The following is a 20,764-nucleotide window of genomic DNA, read 5'->3' as shown; positions in this document are numbered from 1 at the left end:
TTTATAATCACTTTTTTCACTCCATGACAGGGTAGAATCACTTTTGTTTACTAAATATCAGATAGGAGGTAGGTTCTATCCTAATACCTCTTCACTCCCTCTCTTTGATTACTTCTTTGCCTTAAGAATTATGGTCACATCAGCCCATCTTGATGGAACTCTATTTTCTCCCTGGTCGGCCTACACCACCTTCAAAACCAGCTGCATCATCTACAAAGCCATCACTACCAGCAGCTTATCTTGCATACAAGCTCACCATCTCTGGTGATTCTTGGCACACCTGCAGCCAGGACACCATCAGACTACAGACCAAGAAGTGTAAAAACGAAAGAACAAGACAACAGGCTTTTTCCATATATGCACCCAGGATCTCGAACAACTTCCCCATATACATCAGGGCCACTGTAATGATGCTCCAATAAAGAACACTAGATCACAATACATTAACTGTCCACAACCCAACTTCCACTCCTAATACTGGTTGACTTTATGTTTGTCTTTGACCATGTACAGCGATCCACTGCATTTTGGCTATATTTGCGCTTTGGAAATGTAATATGTATATACATGCACTAGTGATGATATACACCAATCTCAAAGCCATGCAGTACTGTTCCATTCGTATGTATCAATGTATGTGGTTTCATATAGCAGACCAAATCTCAAGACAACCAAGCACTGCATGGGGAGAAAAAACAGCGAGAAAATTCAATGGGGAAAGACATAAACAGGACGTGAGAGGACAGCCTAGTGAGCTTCTTCCTCTTTCCTGAAGAGGTGGATAGGTTGTTGGTGGATTTCGACAGCACTAGCATTCCACACCCTAAGTGCCTTAAATTAAAATGTTGTTATCTTGCCTTTTGTAGCCAGCATTTTCTGGCCAAAACGACTGCTGTATGTCTGGCTAGAAGGCTTGATCGTGGATGCCAGATAAGGAAGACTCTCACTGTGAATAATATACATTTTTTGCAGACACTTTTTAAGGTTGTGTTGGCAGGGATAGGGAGTTGGTGGTGCTCTCTGAGCATGGAATTATCCTGTTGCATTTCCAGAGAAGTTTAATGAGCTATCCAGCTGCATGAAGGATGCTTTTTACACAGATCTCATGGGCTTATGGGAGTCTATGCAGTAGAACGTTATCTCAGTTATGAAGGAGTATGACTAGAGCCTAGATGCCTGTTCAGAAGATAGGAGGAAATGTTTTACCCTGCACAATATCGCTAGTTGATGCCAGATGGCATTGGCCTTGTGCACGATGTGTGTTTTGAAGCTGATCTTTGCATCAATGTGGATGCCAAAGGGTTTTCTATGAGTCATGACATGAATATCTTCAGATCGATCTCTTTTAGCCAGTTGTATACGTTGAAATTTTCCTTATCGTTAAGGCCAGCAAGCAATTTTCACATTGACAGTAGCATCAGATTCAAAACACACATCTATCCTGGTTTGACTCCATAAAGCCTAAATTGGCATTTTTGTTTCTCATAAATGACTAGTGAGAATTGACATTATGTTTTAATTGGTACACTTCTGGTTTTCTATAATTTTAATTATTTTCTAACTAAAAGACCTAAAAGGTTTATTCGCAAAACTAGGATGTTTGGGGAACATGGAGACTGTGTACAAACTAGAATGGCAGCAGCAAGCTAGTGTGGATGCAGCACACAAACCGGCACAACAGACAACATCCGCACCCTCCTGGACCAAGGTCACTCTGCTGCCCTCATCCTACTCGACCTATCAGCAGCCTTCGACACTGTCTCCCACCGCAGACTAGTCACCAGACTACACGACGCAGGCATACAAGAAACAGCCCTGGACTTGATCCTGACCGGAAGAAGCCAAAGGATCAGACTCCCACCCTTCTCTCTGACCCCACGAAAATCACCTGTGGAGTCCCACAGGGTTCATCCTTGAGCCCCACCCTCTTCAACATCTTCATGGCCTACCTCGCAGCCATCGTCCGACAACACGGCCTCAACATCGTATCCTACGCCGACGACTTCGCCGACCACACCAAGCTCATCCTCTCCCTTACCAAAGACCCCACCACTGCCAAACTCAACTTCCAGAAAGTAATGCAAGATGTCACAGTCTGGAAGACCAACAGCTGCCTGGAGCTCAACGCGGAGAAGACAGAAGTCCTCGTCCTCGGTAACACCCCTTCTGCAGACAATACAGAACACCACCAACAGACTCATCCTTGGCCTCCCCCGACACAAACACATCAGCCAACACCTACGAAGTCTCCACTGGCTCCCCGTGGAGAAAAGAGTCACTTTCAAAATCCTCACTCACGCCTACAAACGGACCCAAATACCTCAACGACAGAGTCAACTTCCACATACCCAAACGAAACCTCTGATCTTCCAACCTCACAATGGCCGAAACCCCGTGCATCAACAGAGCCAGAGCATACGAAAGATCCTTCTCTCACATTGCAGCCAAGACCTGCAGCGAGCTACCAGCAGACATAAGACGCACCTCCTCCCTGAACACCTTCAGGAAGACCCTCAAGACCTGGCTCTTCGGCTAAACAGATCTTCGGACCCCCTCCCCCAGGGCCTTGAGACCCTCATGGGTGAATAGCGTGCTTACAATTCCCTGATTGATTGATTGAGTGATAATGGGGTACCCTTGTCAATCCCTAGTGTATGGTACACATGTACCCAGGTCATAGGTACCCCAGAAGTCTCCCATGGGCTGAAGCATGTATTATGCCACCCATGAGAGGCCAAGCAAAATGGAACTACAGGCCTGCCCTTGCAGCCTGTGTAAGATGGTGTATGCACCACTTACTTTAGATATAGGTTTACTAGATCTATAGGTCACTATACTTAAAACCTATCAGTCACCCCTCTAGCAAGCCTTGACAGTGCTGAAGGCAAGGTGCTGGGTTTTGAGTCTGAGGGTGCCCCTGCATGAGCAGAGCACCCCTGCAGCCTTCCGAGACCATTCTCCGGGGTTGTCGGTGACGCAGCCAAACATATAGGTAGAGGTGCATTATATGCTCGCGTAAAATGCTATCTTGAAAATGGCTGCAACAAAACATGTTGTGTTTGGTATTAAACACCTTGGAATCATACCTCGAAACCGGTAACCGGTGTGGGAGGTATGTTTCTACCCTTCTGAAGTGAACTTTGTGGGGTCCCTGGTCTTCCCGTTACCCGCCTTCTCGACCCAGACAGCACACAATGGTTGCTGCTGACTAGAGACACATTTCCGCCCTCCTGCTTGTAGCCAAGCTAGAGCAGGGGAAGGCAGCACAATAGACATCCTGTCACAGGGAGGTGTGACCACTCCCAGACAGGATTTAGTGTATTGGGGCTGGGTGGTTGCACTTCCAAAGTGCCTGAAAGTCTGCACGAGGGGCACATTTCGTATCCCTGTGCATAGTCCAGTTCAAACCAGTCATGGGAGCCGTTGGCTCCTGCTCTGGCATGAAACTGGACAAAGGACATTGATTTTTTTATTTTATTTTATTTTAAAAGTTTTATATAGTGCTGGCTAGACCCGGGGTATCAGAGTGCTTTACATAAGTTACAGCGAGTTACAGGTTACATAGTTACATCACTTAAATCAAAGAGTCATAGGGGGAGGATGAGGGGGAGGGGGGAGTACACAACGGGAAAAACGAGGAAAATAATGTCAGATGTCTGGCTGCGTAGGTGACGGCCGAGGGGGTGAAACCAGGGCCAGACTTCTCTTTAGTTGCATATGACAGCTCCGCCAAGTATTGGCCAAGCTTGTTCGTGCATCGAGGTGAGTACAAACAGTTTTGGTAACTGCCCAGTGGGCATCATCAGAGGTCCATCAGAAGTTCAGAGGAACGTTATTATGAGTTATATATAGTACTGGCTAGACCCCTAGGTATCAGAGCACTTTACATTAGGCTACACACTATTAGAGAGAATGAAAACAAATACACATTGCGTCAAAAATCAAGCAACAAATTGGGAGAGGAAAGAGAGGTGAGACAAATAGAGAGGAGGGGGGAAGGGGGAAGTGTGCAGGGGGAGGATGAGGGAAAAGACGGCAGGAGAGACGAAAGGAAGACTGCCCAAAGATCGACTGGGTAGGTGACGTCCCAGGAGGGAATCCACAGCCCGTCTCCCCTATAGTTAAACAGGTAGCTCCATCGGGCATTAGTCAGATAGCTAGGTCTCAACTGATGAGGGAAAGTTCACAGAAGAAAGTCCAGTGGATAGACAGGGTGGGAACTATGAGCAAGGACGAGTGAGGGCAAAGGTCAACAGCTGGAAAGAGGAGCAGAGTAGAGAGGAGAGAGGTAGGGGTATGTAGAAGAGGAGAAGGGAGAAAAGTCCAGTAGAGAGACGCAGGAGAGTTTGCCCAAAGACCGGCTGGGTAGCTGATGGTCAAGGAGGGAAATCCATAGCCCATCTCCTCTTTAGCTTGCGAGGTAGCTCCACCGGGCGTCAGTCAAAATGTCAAGGTCTCAGCTGCCGATGGAAAGATCTCAAAGTCAAATGACATGGAGAGTGAAGAGGAGCAGGGTCGGTTTAGGAGTGCCCCTGTGCCTCAGGAGTCGCCCGCGGCAGCAGTCAGGACTGGCCCCAGTCGACATCTTGGGGACAGGCCCTAAAGAAAACTCCACCTCCGCCTGAGATGCAAGCATTGTGAAAGGCAGATGGGAGGGGGGCCAAGAAATCACGGTAGCCTTTCCAGCAGGAGACGTGGACCTAGGTCCAGCAGGTCGTTGGGCCAGGAATCCGAAGGTGTAACAGGTACTCACTGTGGACGGTGAAGGTTCAGCTGAACGTCGGGTGCTCCTCACGGCAGCGATGGCACAGGCCCAAGATTCAATGGCACGGAGCCTCCACCAGCTCCCCAGCCGCAGCGACGGTGTGCATTGTGAGTTGGGCGCCTTTACGGCGCTGATTGAAATAGCGCTGGTGGCGGACGCCATCATAGGGTCAGGCAGCATCGTGGCTGATGGATCATTTACAGGTAGATATTTTTGTAATAGGTGTATGAACTTTGAGCCCACTGAAAAGAACTAAGAATCCACATATGGCTGGATGACTGAGATATGTTGGTACTTTAAAGGAAGGAAAATGATATCCTACCACATCCGAGCTTACTGCAGATCAAGCGAGCTTATAATCATTCAAAAGTATTGTGGATCGAGGTTCCGGCTCCATCTTGAGAACAATGATCCTTAACAAAGGACTGTCATGATAGGTAAAATCGACGCGCAACGAAGCGCTTCACATATAGAGCAATCGTAGAAACACAAGCTCTGAACACGCGCTTGAAATTCACTACACGCCACTCCCAGCAGAAATAGCCGATCTATGACGTCCTTGCATGGCCACCATAGCAAGGTCAGGCAATGACGAGTTATAAGACAACAGAAGCTTGAATAGCCCCCGCTTCGAAATGCTCCGTACAGTTGCCCTCGCTGCAACCAAACAGACAAACAAACTCCTCTCTTGCTTAAGTCACCACCCTCGAAGCCGGCAAGATAGATCCCACCACACTCACGTCGTCGCCATTTTAGAGTCAGGCCGAATCAATTAAGAGATCACCACAGACCTCACATCATGCCTGTAATGATAGAAATACCTTATCGGAGGGTGTAGAGATACGAAGACTCATGGGACCGATGTGTGGCTGGGTAATCCGTGTCCTAGATGGGTCATTAAGGACCTCCGAATACAAGACCCTCGCGATCTGCCATTTTGAGCCGTCGGTTTCCAAACACGGCAAAGTTATCGGTGATGATTACTCCGGCATCAGCGGTTTAAAAGTAGCAGCGACAACACCCACAGGAGCAGCGCTCCAACAGGATCCGAAGCTTGATTCTCCGATGCATGGGAGTAACCTCCCCTGGGAGGGTCCCCTGAATCTGTCCATCCCTCTCCTGTGAGTACAAAAGGGCTTACCTGGCTGTAGGACCCTAGATTTGACATGGACAAGGTTCTGATCATGAAACCACTGACCTTCGACCATCTGGACCATCTGGACTTCGCTTGATTTCGATTGGGCCTGATTTCAACTCCCTCTACGTCCAAAGCATCGTCTGTACCCGTGCACCATACAGGCTCTGTGCAGAACCTGTGGAGCATCAAGGACAACTGAAGTTATCTCCCTTGGGGTGAAGGAGTCAGTTCTGTGCATTCGCAGGCACTGTAACGCAACTGACTGATCTGCTGATCCTAAGCTCCTGCAGACTCCAAAGGATCGAGCAACACAGGAGTTGAGTTTCTATGTTCTATGAGGTTGAGCTGCCCTCTCACCAAGTTTGAGGCCAGTATCCTTCATCGGGACTGCATAACTTGAACCCCTGTGCACTACATACTTTTGCAAGTGCATATGCTTGTTGGCTCTCCCCAACTAAGTGCATATCGATAGCCCCAACCTCTGCGCACATTTCGTCCAAAGGACTTTGGCCTCCTTGCTCTCTGTGCCCTGCAAGATGTTATTTTGTGAAACTGTTTGAGGTCCCCTTGCAACTCCTGTGCCTTTGGCCTGTGGGTCCATTTGAGGGACAATGCTGCTTTTCTTGTGTTCCCCTGGTTGCTCCAGGCCTACCCTGACCCCCTTTGCTGTGGTGAGTCTCCTGGTCCTTGCTGGGCCAGGCCGTACCCTTACTCGTCCTTCTTCATGGGTTGCCACTGCCAAGGCTTGTTGGTGTTCCTGCCGGACCCTGACCCCTCAGCACTCGACATCCTTTGTGGGAAAGCTCGTATCTGGCTCCTGGTCATCCTCGACATCTCCTGGTCCCTGCAACTATAGAGTCAAGGTCTCTATCATCACACCTGAAGCACCCAACGTCGGTGGGCATTCGAAAACCGAGCCCCTGGTCACTCCTCTGTCCTCTCTGCTTTCAGGTACCCCTCAACACGAATCCACCTTTAGATTCCGATGGACACTTTTCTTCTTTCCTGCAGTAGCATTTCCTACAAGTCCTCCATTGAGATTGACGGTGGTTTCTGATACCACTTCAGCCCTATGCACCCGGCTTCCCTGGGATAGGTAACTCTGGTACTACGGTATCCATGGGTGGGGTGGCTCTGGAACCTTCTTCGTAATCCACTGGGAAGGGTCCTTAAACATTAAAAGTGCAACCGCGACTCTCCCATTGAATTGTACGTAGCACGCGGTCGAGTTCTCACACTGCACCCGTTCTCCATGGGGTCCCTCCTTACTCACCTTGGGTGGTTCCTTGAGGTCCCAGCGATTCTTCAACCTCTAGACACTGTCTTGACTCGAGTCGTGGTTCTTGTACCACTATTTTAGTATATGGTTTGGTCTACCCCTGGAGCCCACTGTGTATTAGTGCAACTTACGATTGTTTCTGTGCTACAGTATTGTGTGATTTGTGTTTATCTGCGTGTAGCAGATCCTGTGAGGTATTTAAGGTGTGTTATAAAAATAAATACATATTTTTATAACTACTGTGTCGTTCTCCTTTCATTTAACCAATACTATAAGGTTGCATTCTGGTAAAACAAGCTGCTTAATATTCCTTCAAGACTAAGCCTTAAGGCTGCTCTCCACAGCTACCACTTGGATAGCTTTCTAAGGTTATCTTTGACCTCTTAAATCACCATAACGGTTGTTTGGACTGGTGCAAGGTGCCCACTTTTCACACACCGTATTTACAAAGATACGGTGCACCCCTTTGTTTCCCCTAATGCTGGCGCTAAATTAAGCTGCCTAGCGCCAAAGCAGGCACGGGTGCACCATTGTGCAAGGGTGCCTTCATTGGGGGGAATGATTGTTTATGTGCAGGAAGGGGTCTCTTCCTGCACATAAACAATGACAAATGGCAATGTGTAACTCGTATTTGTGCTCCACTGTGCAGTACACATAGAAGCTTCAAATTGTCATTTTTGTAATGATTGTTTGTATGCAGGAAGGGACACTTTCCTGCACATATCAATCATTCATGGCATTTTGCTGTTTCTATATGTGCTGCACAATGCAGCATACATAGAAACAGCAAAAACGGGGAGAAATAAAGCATTTCTCCTCATTTTGCCATGTGAAGACCAGGTTTTCCCTTGTCTTAATTTTGGAGCTGCCCCATATTTATACCACCGTTGTAAGTATGGGGCAGCGTCAAAATTAATGGGTGTTGCAACTGAACACCCACCGCAACACCCATTGCCCACCTCTTTCATGGTAAGTATTGTGTGAAAAGATGCCTTATTAAGAAGGTGGCGTTAAGCCACGTTAAGTGGCTTAACGCCGCCATGTAAATAAGGTGAAGCACCTATCGCCACAGGAACATTGCAAAAAGTGATGTTCCTGTGGCTATTGGGGCTTGTAAAATTGCCCCTCGATTAATGGCTCGGCTGTGGGTACCACAGGTGCATGAACCAAATGCGTGAAATGTCTGACTGAGAAAGTGACCATGAAGGCAGCGGCAATAAGATGTGGGATGTGCGTCCCTGGTATGATCTTATACTATAGATGACTAATAAATTATTAAATGAAGAAAAAACATGTTCATCAAAAGTCTTTATGACTTGAGTATCAGGATTGCTTTGAGTGTGTCAATCAAAGTACATATTTGTGTTTTTCATTTATTGCTTTGTTAAGACCACTGCTCAGTGAATAGATGATCTTGAGAAAGCAGTAAATGTGAACCATTTAGACAGTTGTGAACAGAACGACAATATTATAAATGCTGTTAATATTTCAATGTCAAAATCACTGCATCTGATTAAACTAGTTATTAAGTTTTTTAGCTAATACATTTTCTGTTACTTCCGAAAACTCAGACACTTTTTTCTCGAGTACATAATGACCTAGCAGGAAAATCAAATAACCATTAACCAGTTGGTCACATGTTTACATTCAGTGGCTGAACTTCTCATCTTTTGTGATTGATGAAAAGATACCCATTCATTTTGGGAATATAAAAAAAAATCTCACCATCAAGAAACTTATTCGGATACGAACATGTGCTTTAATATTAAGTTACGTAATAAAAGTGATAAACCACAAAAACAGAAATCAGTCATTCAGAGTTAGAGGTTTACCCAACCCCTTCCAAGTATGTCTTTAAATTAATCATTTAGAGTATCTTAGTCCCATGTTTTTTATAAAATGAATTGCAATTTTTCACTTACCATCTTTTTCAAAGAAGACATAGAAGCCATCGAATGCAGTAATTGCCTTTGGGGGCAACCAGCTTAGCATTGCTTTCAATGGTGGGAAGGCAAAAGCGGTTGGTGTTGCTTTGACAGGTATACTGGTAGCATAGTTTTCATAATCCATGGGTGCGCCATTCACAAATCCCTCATTGTCCGGAGTTGTGGGCTCATTGGCCCACCAGTAGGGCTGTGAAGTTGTCTCATAATCGGTACTGTTATAGTAATCCTCTGTCCAAATGTTGGCGCCATTTGTCAGGCTCTCCGGTTGATCACCAGAATATTGGCCTGGGCTGTCTTTCTCCATTGCTTCCTGCGATTCTAGGAAAGTCTCAGCTGGACTAAAACTGGAATTGGCCTCCAAGCTACTCTCGTTCTGGAGTACTATCTTCACAGAAATGTTTCTGGGTGGGTAGGGAACTGGAAAAAATAAAAACATAAGTACAGCTTATTATAACAAACATTCATATTTGAGTCTCCCTGGATTGATATTGGTCAAAAGAGATGCCAATAATTTACATGGTACAAAAACATGTAGAAATATAAGTATCAGTACATATGAGAAATACATTTCCATATTTAGATGTTGATCTTTTTGGTTAGTCTTTTCAATGCATTTTCGCTCTATTCAACTACATCCTGAAGCATTGTTGTCTTAACGCTACGTGAACTCATTATCTATTAGCAATTTTATTTTTAAATGTGTTTTGTAGATGACAGTGTTTCTTAAATTTTAAATCTGATGGATATAGTAGATGCCCTGGGGATACTGCAAATGTTTTAAGAGATTTTCATTTGGAAAATTCAATCGACAAATTTAGTTTTTCCACTGGGAGCTGCTTGAGAGTTTATAGAGCATAAAGGTTATAGGAAAGTCCCAGATGTAAGTAATCACCATTTGTAGTGGGCATCTTCAAATTTCTGCAAGATGGTTAAAGTAGGTCAATGTGGTTGCATATCATTAGATAGAACCTACTACATCAAATTTGCAACTACTGAAAATGCCACTATTGAGAACACCACTACTATTACTAAGCTAAGGCAAAGAGTACATATACTTACCTTAATTCTAAACTTAGCCTGGGCCCAAATATAACCCAAAGTCTAACTCCAAGACTAAAACTTAAAATAACTCTAATACTAAGGTTAACCCTAATGCCAAACCCACCTCATTATCAAAGCCCTAACTCTACACCTAATCTAACACTATCCCTTATACTATCCCTAAAGCAAAGCTCATCCTTACTCAACTCCAGTCCAAATCCAAACCCTAACCCTACCTCTTTCCCTAAACCCTAACCATAAAACTCGCAGTAAACATTAGCATTCTCTTACACTTACCCTTTTTCTGCCCTCACTGTATATAGTGTTATTCTCAGCAGTGGTTGGTTGTAGCAGATTCTCAGTAGTGTAGATGCAAAGGTTAGACCATCAGAAAGATTCTTTTTAGGCAGTTGAGACATTCAAGTGGAAAGAGAATGGTGCACCGTCCTCCTCTCTTCCATTAAAAAGTGGCAAGGACATTTTCATGCCTGCCTTTACAAAAAAGATGTTCAATGATGCTTGCTGCTGCTGCGCACAGGCTTCACTCAATGTGTGTATTATTTCATGATGAGGTTTGAAATAGGGTCGCGTCTGAGTCCAGGATCTCAGGACCAGGTGCCATGAAGCTTCTCTCTTGGAAGCGCCTGGCAGAAGTCTTTTCAACTTATAATAACGTATCCTGCTCCAGTCATTCTTTTATTGTCAGACCTGTATAGTGTTCTTTACATTTCACTAATTGAGTGCCTAATACTAAAATGAGAGGCAATTCCAAGCACACTAATAAAGTTACTACTCAGCAGCATACTAGATTTTAAGATTTGTGCAAATTAATCAAATGTATGATCCACAAATCATCAAAGTAATTTCCCCCAGTCTTATGCTTACAATAACCTTTCATCTGATGTGTTTTAAACTCCAGTATCTCCTATGTCTATCCCAAAAACTAATTGGTAGGTTGCGGTGACTCCTGAACCAGGCAGCTGGACTGTCCATCAACCGGTCTAAGCAGCACAACATCAAACCACCCTCAAAGGACTCCTATGGCTCACAGTAGATGCCAGGATGAAACTCCAGGTCTTGGGCACTGTCCATAAAAGCAACATGGGACAAAAGTCCTTTAGAAACACACACCTCAACTTACCACGGCAAAACCAGACACTCGGTGTCTGCCCATGAGAGCAACCAATGATTATTCAACAGGCAGAAACTGAGAGGAAGAAAACTGGGTGTATAAGCACCTAGAGTCTGGAGCACCCTCACCCCAAATGTATAATATAAAACGAATTACAAGCAATTGCTGAAGATCTGGAAAATTTAACTGTTCAGACTTGCATTTAACTTAATGCATTCAATTGAACAATTTAGTACATGGCTACCTTGCCATCTAACTGCACCCTAGGCTCCCTTTCACGCGACCTTTGATTTCTAACCCACTATCAAACACTCTAAAACAAAGCAAAAGAATCACACAGCATTTTACAAAAGTGCCTATCAATTAATATATTGTTCAAAGATTCCTCCACTTCTTCTCTGACTCCTAATTCACTCCACTCTCCTCTTTCCTGACTCCTCACCTCTCCCTTCTTTCCTATTCCCCTCAGACTCACATTATCTGTACTATATAACAGTGTTATACACAATATATCTGTTTTGATTGCTAGTTCTAGTTTTAAAATATAGAATTATAGATGGTTTATAGTGAATAACATCCCAGTTATTTAATATTTACCCCTCTATAATAGTATGCTATATATCACCCCAAAACATCTGCCCTTGCTCCCAAATGATACAGAGAGGCAGAGAAGTAACGTGAAAGTCATACTTAACATTAGGGTTAGACCTAGCATCTTTGCCGTGGTTTTAACCCTAACGTTTGCCTTCAACTCTCCTGTTTGCTGCCTTCGTTTTTGCTGACTTTAGGACTCTGCTCACTTGACCACTTTTAACCAGTGCTAAAGTGCTTGTGCTCTGCCCTTAAAACATGGTAGAATTTGCTTATACCCAATGGGCATATTTAATTTACTTGTTAGTCCCTAGTGAAGCGGCACTACCTGTGCCTAGGGCCTTTAAATTAAAGGTGACTAGTGGGCCTGCGGCACTGGTTGTGCCACCCACTTAAGGAGCACTTTACACACCTCAGGCCTGCTATGGCAGCCAGTGGGTGCAGTTTTAAAACTGCCATTCCCATTCCAGCCTGGCAAAATAAACCTTTTGCCAGGCACAAACCTTCCTTTTTCCTACGTATAATTCACCCCTAGGGAAGGCCCTGGACAGCCCAGAGGGCAAGGTGCAATGTATTTAAAAAGTAGGACACATACTTTTAAGTTTTACATGTCCTGGTAGTGAAAACTCATACATTCGTTTTTCACTACTCCAAGGCCTACCTCTACTATAGGATAACATTTGGGTTACTTTATTACCTTTAATAAGCTGTACTTTCCAAATGGGAACAGGTGATCAGTTCATGTTTGGTGATTTTGGAATTGTAATGAAAAATTGTAACTTATGGTGAAGCCCGATTTTAAACTACAATTTTGAAAATGCCACTTTTAGAAGGTTGGTAGTTTCCTGCTTTAGCCATTTAGTACCTACAGACTGTCTCTGGGTCCAACGACTGGGTGTAGATGAAAGTACGGATTTGTGTATTCCTCGTAGACAGTCACGCACAATAGGGAGATTAGGTGTGCCTGGAGGGGCCATCACTAGAAGGATGGGAGGAAGGAGCTAGGCACAGTCGCATTTCCACTTGAATGGGCTGTGTCTTGCCTCCACATATAGGGATGCATACTGTCTGTAGGTTGTCTGGAGTCAGGGCAAGGAAGGCAGGGAACATGGTGTACTTCGAAGACATACCTTCTGGGCCTGTGGATGCCCTGTCAGGAAGGAGGACTGCTGCCCTGCTGTACAGACCTGCTGCTCTCTTTCCTGGGTGAGAAGGCCTGGACCTGCTTCAGTTAAACCCAGGACCCAAGAGTGAATCCAATGGCTAGTTGGCTGGTCTCCTGACTAGAGCCTGAGTGACAGAAGGTTCCAACAGCCTTGAACCCAGCACCTAGACTATGCCATATGTGAGTCCACCCTGCCAAGTGGTGCTGCCACAGTCCTGGCCCCTTGGAAGTGGTCCTGGTGCTCTGCCAGCCTCCGTGAATCCAGTGGAACCGATGCATCACCTCTGCCGTGTAAAGCAACACCGAGCCCTACTGACACATCACCGCTGCTGTACGGATTGAACCCATTGCAGAGACATGCATGGCCTCCACAGCTTTGTGACACATCCTGAGGGAGACCCTCCTATTGACAGCAGCCTCAACAACAATGACGGACTCTGCATCACTGCCTCGCAGCTCCTTGGAACTAATGCATCGCCTCGCTGCGCGACACATCCTTGATGCCAGACTTTGCATCACAAGCCCTCGTCATTGGGTTCCTTGACGCCGATGCAGAACCTCCCATCGCAGCCTCACCGCACATCGCAACCAACGCTTTGCTTTGGCTGCCCGACACATTTTCGATGCAGATCCTCGCAACGGTCCACAAACCAGGACTTACGGTACTTTTTTCAGCGAGCCTAAGTGGGTTTCTTAAGCTGGGCTGTAGATCATCGCTGTTGGCCTGAACTTGTGACTTTGTCCCAGTCCAGAGTGACCAGATGTCCACAGTTGGTGCTTTGTGCTATTTGGCTCTATTTTCACAAAAATCTTTAAAATGCTCATCTCCAGTTCTACTGATTGCGTTTTTGTCGTCCTGTTCTTGTTTTATTTATTAATTTTTGCTCTCTTTTTCCAACATGTTGTGGGATTGTTTTTGTGTGTTGTATTCACTTTCTTACTGTTTGAGGTCTTGCACACATGCTTTACACATTGCCTCTAAGTTGAGCTTGAATACTCTGTGCCAAGCTTCCAGAGGGTTGAGCACAGGTTAATCTAGGGTTGGCTTGTGCTTCACCATGACAAGGATTGTGGTTACTGTTTGACCAGAGCTCACTCCCCAGTTCACCAAAACTTCAATGTTTTACAATTAGTCTCTCATCCCATCTAAATGTAAGAAAAGAATGCTTGGCTTCCTGCCACCCACCCCCACCACACCCTGGCTTCGCTTCCCTCCCCTAAGGAAGCTGGGCTTCCTGATTTCAAGCACAGCTCTGTCAGACTATCAATGAGCTCAGCCAGAGTAGCCTGAAATTCCTTTATGATGTATCAACAGTGGGTAACAAATTCTACACCAACGTTCTTCAACATAGCAGTGAAATACTGGATTTAGAATCTAGCTATTCTGCTAATGGCTATCCGTGAGAGCCGCAAATAGCAAAACATTCCTTTTTTGTTGCTTGAAATTTCTGCTAAATTTGTGTGATCAGAATTTAGACCACACGCACAACTTTCAGATACACTTAAAATGTTCACTTTAGCAACTCATTTTCAGTACTGTTTAGAACCATAATTACAACCTTCAGATCTAATTTCACTTTTCAAATAGGCAAACCAAATGAAGGCCTAGAAAGTGTAGATTCTTTCTTCTAACTATTTCTATAAAACACATATGCAGCTTTTTTTCAGACTTCATGGGAATGCTCAAATTGTCATACAAAGGAGAACTGCTTTATATAATCTGTAAATCTGTACCAGTTCTAGCCATGTTGGGGTCTTTGATAGTTGGTAAAACATTGCAATATTATTATTTAATAGAGAAAAAAGATAATCTTTTCATTTAGCATTACGTTAATCATTTCTGAAATGTTCTATACTCTAAAGCAATGCTATCTATTCTGGACCACTGGACTTCCATTATTGCTGGATTTCCTATACTTGTGTCAAGATTTGATGCCGCTTGTGATAACAGTTGTTTTGGATTCATTTTGCCCTGTTGTATTCAACAATATTTTTAACTACCAAAGTCATTTCAATGCCCTACCACACAAGTTACATGCCATTAATCTATGTTGATATGGTTATGCTTTTGAATTCATCATCTCGTCAGCCCCCAATATGTTCCCTTTAGAATCCTTGGTGAGCGCTGGTAAGTTACCTTCTGCCCTTTGTTCTGGCCTGTTCATTTTGTTTGTGTCTGTGTTGGACTTGGCCCTCTATGCAGGCTCACCCCCAAACATCTTTTACCCTTTACCCTCCACTTTTTGCTGAGTTTGTTTTTGTTGGCATTAGGACTCGGTGCACTTTACCACTGCTAACCAGTGCTAAGGTGTTTATGCTCCCTCCTTACAATATGGTCAAACTGGCTTATACCCAATTGGTATACTTAATTAACTTTTAGAGTGGTATACTAGATATCCACGGCCTGTAAATTAAATGCTATTAGTGGGCCTGCAGCACTTATTGTGCCACCCACTTAAGAGGCACTCTAAAACATGTCCGAGGTCTGCCATTGCTGCCTGAATACACTTTTAGGTGGCCATGTCGCCATGTCATAGATCATGCTACGTAAGATCTTCAAGTGGCTACCCCCACACACAAGTTGCACCGTGACAGAGGCCCTCATCACCAGCCGGTGTACCAGGTGTAGTCCAGTCCACTACTGGACTACAGCAACGGCCTCTACGTAGGAATCACAGCACACCACCTACAGAGACTTCAGACCATACAGAACGCCTCAGCCAGACTCATCGTTGGCATTCCCCGGCGAACCCACATCACACCCCAGCTGTGGCAACTCCACTGGCTCCCCGTAATGAAGAGATGGCAATTCATGCTGTTGACCCACGCACACAAGGCTCTACACAACCAACTTCGTCCGGCTGGAGTTTTTTGACTTCCATTTCGGTGACTAAGTCTGAATGTAGAAATATTCACTGCGGCTTCGACCCAAGGTCATCTGACGACAAAGCTCCCTCTTAGGACACCTCCTGCAGCCTTGCGCTACTGAACTTTACCTACTCAGGTAAGTGCTGACCGGACCCAATCCACTTCTTGTATCCAAACCACGTTCCATCGAGGCAGGCTTTGAATTTTTATTCTGACCCAGTCTCGCACCACTAGATGTCCGTGGTTGGCGCTTTCATCTTTTAGGTTCTATTTTAAACCCTAAACATTACAAATACATTGCTCTGGTTCTACTGATTGGATTTTTGTAGTTTTAGTGTCAATTACATATTTAAAATGTACTTTATTTTTCATAATTGGTTTGGGATTTTTCTTGTGTTGTGTTTTCACTTGGTTGCTGTTTGTGTGCTTCAGAAATACTTTACACAGTGCCTCTAAGTTAAGCTTTTTGTGCCAAGCTACCCAAGGATAAGCTCAGGTTAAGTTACTGACTTTTTGTGGTTCACCCTGCAAGGGATTGTGGCTGTTTCTTGGCCAGGGCTCACATTCCCCAGTCATCCAACAACCCAATGTCTCACAGTTTGCCTTTCTGGAAAGATCATTCATTCATGCCTGTCTATCTTGTTGATATATTCCCATTCTCTGAGGTGTTTTTTTTGTCACAAAAAGTAAACTAAAAAGAGACGAAACCCAAATGCTAAATGTCCATAAATGCTATGGACACCTACTCAAACCAATATTTAATACTATATTCAAAGAGATCAATAGTATGTGCCATGTATTCTTATTCTTACCTGTAAGATCATTCATGACAATTGTAATAGCATTTCTAACACAAAAGGTAAGTTTACGCGCATTGCATTTGGTGTGAGAGTTATGCTCTCATTAAAGCTAAAGTATCAGGTTGGAAATGTTTCGAGTGGAACAAGGTCACAAAGTAAGGCAAGTGTCCCATGAAGCCTCAGGATTCTGATCCTAATGGCTGTCACAGCAGGATTTGGCATCAACAAATTGAATTACACCCCCGCCCCCACCCGGAGATTAACTTTTTCCAGAAATTCATCACCAGTTAAGAAAATTTAAAAACTTAAGAATACGTATCTGAAAAAAGAATTAGATATTCAAATCTGTCTTTTGATTTGAGTATTTCCAGACATAAATTAGCCACTTGAAGTATTTATTATCACAATTACTGCCAAATAAATCTAATAAAGGATTTATTATACATTTCAGTTTTTCCTGTATTGGAGAATACTGGTCCAAACTGACTGCATTGTGATACTGAAGGCCACACAAACTTATTACTAGACTGAGGATATAAAAATCATACTTCGCAGTTCAATAGCTAAAACATATGTACCCAGACACCGTATTTACGCGGAATACCAATCTGCCATTTAACACTGTGTTGTGCGAAATGAGTCCTTGCATCTGTTTTAAATACCAAGCACACAATATGTGCTCAAAGATAGCCCCATAAACACAAGTGCACGTTCAACAGCTGTGTGTGTTCTGGTCATTCTTGTTGGGCCTGCGCCCCTGCGCTACAATTATGCGACATGACTTAATTCCGGGAATTTCGTGTAACAAGCATACCACGAAATTACCAAAATTACGAGAATTACGCCGATTAAATTTACATTTCGCTCCCATGCCTAGTCAGAATGGCAAACATATTTTAACATATTACCATTATGGAATTAAAAAATGTAACATCGTAAATCACTACCAAACAAATGCTTTATGGGGAGACAGGCGGAAATTCATTGTTGTATGCGCCCATCAAAGGTAAGTTGAAATGACTCTGTTTTTCTAACTAAACTAATAAAGCGCTTTAGAGGCATTTGGTGCACAGACTGAAACATGATACATAAAAATAAAATGGCTCTTGCCCCAGCATTTGATTTTCTGTCAGGCTTACATCAGAAGTCAGTATAACACTGAAAAGTTAAAAATTAAAGTGACTCTCTTCCTAATTGATACATAATGCAATAACACTGAAACTGGAAGCAGGAAAACTATGCGTTTTCAGCATTAGTTGTATGAATATTTCATTGAGTTTGCTAAGTGGCATTTTGTATCTAGATTCTTCCACAGGGAGCTTTGAAAGATGCTGTTAGTGGGCAGCAATGATTGATGGTGTTGACGAAAATTTTAGCATCATTTCGAATTTTTTTACATCCTTGCCCGGATTGTGATTATTACAACAACACCGCTTTTTACTAATTTCTGCACCAAACGTAAGAAGTTGGTCTCCAAAATAAAACATTAATGACGGCATGTGCTGTATTCAGCTTTTGTGCATTTTGTCTTCAAGTGAAATTGTCTTCAATTAATCCACCATGAGTTTCAACATGTTTGTAAGGTTCACAAGGCGAGGTTTAAACTAACATAGCATTTCTCTTTGACCAGTGGCAACAAGCTAGTGGTCAATGGGGGAGTACTCAATATATTCAAGGTGTGTTCTAACCAACATTACTAAACTTACACCGTATCGGATTCCACACGAGTCAATGTATAGGCAATATTTTTAAAAACATCTAATTGCCTCTTTATCCTGTGACTCGTAAAGAAAATCTGTGATTTTAGTCCAAGTTTGATCTTTCTGTGACATTATGGGTAAGAAAATGTAGCGGGATCCACTCACTCCGCACAATTCTGGATTTGACTGGGTCTCTTGGTTTCAGAAATGCCCACAGTTCATAGAGTTCCTGTGGGAGAATGCCTCTTTTTGCATGATCACTCCTAATTTTTTCAATTAATAAATCAGGGATTTATAAAGTGCAGCAAATCACCCGTGAGAGTCTCAAGGTGCTAGAGTAGCTAACTGCTTTGTAGTTATTAGTTCTTCAACAGCCAGGTCTTGAGTCCTTTCCTGAATTTCCAGAGCGATGGGGCAGTTCTGAGGTGCAGGGGAAGTTTGTTACAAGCTTTGGTCATCAGGTATAAGAAGAAGCGCCTTCCGCTGTTGCTTTGGCGGATCCAGGGGGTGTCTGCGAGAAAGAGGGAGGGGGTCGTAGGTATCTGGTGAGTTGGTAGGTCATGCATTTGTTGTTGTATGCTGGTCCTTCTTTGTGCAGGGCTTTGTATGTGTGGGTCAACATCTTGAACTGGCATCTTTACTAGATCGGGAGCCTGTGCAGCTTCTTGAGGTGCGATGTGATATGGGTCCATCTGGGGAGGTCGAAGATGAGCCACTGAGTTTTTAATTTTCTGTACTCTCTTCATGAGACGTATGATGATTCCTATAAATAGTGTGTTCACGTAGTCCAGTCTGCTGGTGATGAGGGCCTGTGTGACGGTGCTTCTGGTGTTGTCTGAGAGCCTCCTGAAGATCTTGCGGAGCATGTGTAGGGTGTGGAAGCAGCCAGATGAGACAGCGTTTACCTGTTTTTCCATAGTTTGCTTGCTGTACGAGGTTGTGGGAGGGGTCTGTTGGGTGGGGGATGGGCCGAGTTCAGCAGGCCACCATGCATCGTTCCATAGCGAGGTGTTGGTCCCAAAGATGAGGACCTCTGTCTTGTCTGTGATGAGCTTCAACTAACCCCTTCACAAGAATAAATAATTTTTACATCATCGTTTAATATACAGCAATACATGCTCCCACGTAACACATAGGTCGCAGCATGCCCCGTTCTGCAGCGGAATGGGATGGACCCAATGATGAAGCATGCCACCAAGTGTTAGCCCTGGTGGGTGAGAGTTACATAAGAAAGCCAAGTGTTTTCTTTATTCTTGAATAGGAGTAGTCCATATTAACAGTTGGGCTCTTTTTGGTTTTGACACATGTGGTAGGAGGACGAGCCCCTCTGGATCGGTCTCCTCTTTCTCCTCTTTTTATTTAAAAGGTGTGTTGAGCTTGAGACAGTTGTCCTTCATCCAGTTGGCGACGTTCATCATACATACATACATACATACATACATACAATTTGGATAATGCTGCTGGTGTTTTGGCTTTATGCACTGAGATTTGGCTAAATAGATGCCAAGTGCATGTGCTCTGGCCCCTAAAACATTTAGAAACTGGCTATTTGACATTGGTCATTCGCCTAATTGGCACATTTAAGTTATCTGTAAGTCCATAGCATGTGTTACAAGTGTACCCAGGCCCTGTATGTTAATTCCATTAATGGACTGCAGCTCACATGTACCATCTCTACAGTGGCAGTGCAAACCATTTATTTATTTGAGAGTTTTATGGAGTGTGAACATGATACAAAGGTATCAGAGCGCTGTACATAGTACAGGTTACAGTAACAGACAATGTGAATAAAACATATGAGTGTAACTAACTTACAATATGTACCGGTTGCAGTTAACATTTAGAGGTATTACTTACTTACATTATGTACAGGTAAAAAACAGGAGATAGCATGAGCCTTAATTCATGACCTTGACTGCAGGTTGGCCAACAGTAAACTGGCTATGGAGGGTGAAATGTAAATTCAATCTGTCAAAATAAACCCTTTTGACAGGCCTAAACTCTCCTTTAAATTTTAATGTCACCCCAAGTTGTTCTTAATGCCCAATAAAGGCAGGGTGCATGGGATTGAAAAGTAGAACATGTAAGGGTTCGACGTAAACCATGTCCTTACAGTGACAAAATCCCAAAAGAGGGTTTCAATGTGGCAGGGTAGCTGTTTTATAGGAAAGCATTTGGAGTCAATATTACAATATGAAAATTAAATAAGGCTACCTAAGCTTAGGAACCAGCTAAAAGGTTAAATAGTTGACTTATTAAAATATTTATTAGAAATCCAATCCATTTGTAAAGTTGAATTTGTACTAAATATTTTACAAAAGGTAGTTTTAGAAAGCCAC

The 20,764-nt window shown here is 43.7% G+C and overlaps 1 protein-coding gene across 6 annotated transcripts in view; it reads right to left on the bottom strand.

Annotated features, from left to right (window-relative positions):
* The window catches only part of PTPRO (protein tyrosine phosphatase receptor type O), a 922,864-nt gene that overhangs the window by 378,804 nt on the left and 523,296 nt on the right, over positions 1–20,764 (bottom strand). For all 6 annotated transcript variants that reach the window (XM_085652640.1, XM_085652641.1, XM_085652636.1 and 3 more), the window contains exon 5: positions 9,105–9,545. In XM_085652640.1, coding sequence (XP_085508766.1) covers positions 9,105–9,545 — 441 coding nt within the window. The remainder of the gene's footprint in view (positions 1–9,104; positions 9,546–20,764) is intronic.

The sequence above is a fragment of the Triturus cristatus genome, chromosome 4_1 (assembly GCF_964204655.1).
Source record: "Triturus cristatus chromosome 4_1, aTriCri1.1, whole genome shotgun sequence".
NCBI lineage: Eukaryota > Metazoa > Chordata > Amphibia > Caudata > Salamandridae > Triturus > Triturus cristatus.
The sequence above is the reverse complement of the archived record's forward strand: the minus strand, read 5'-3'. Positions and strand labels throughout refer to the sequence as shown.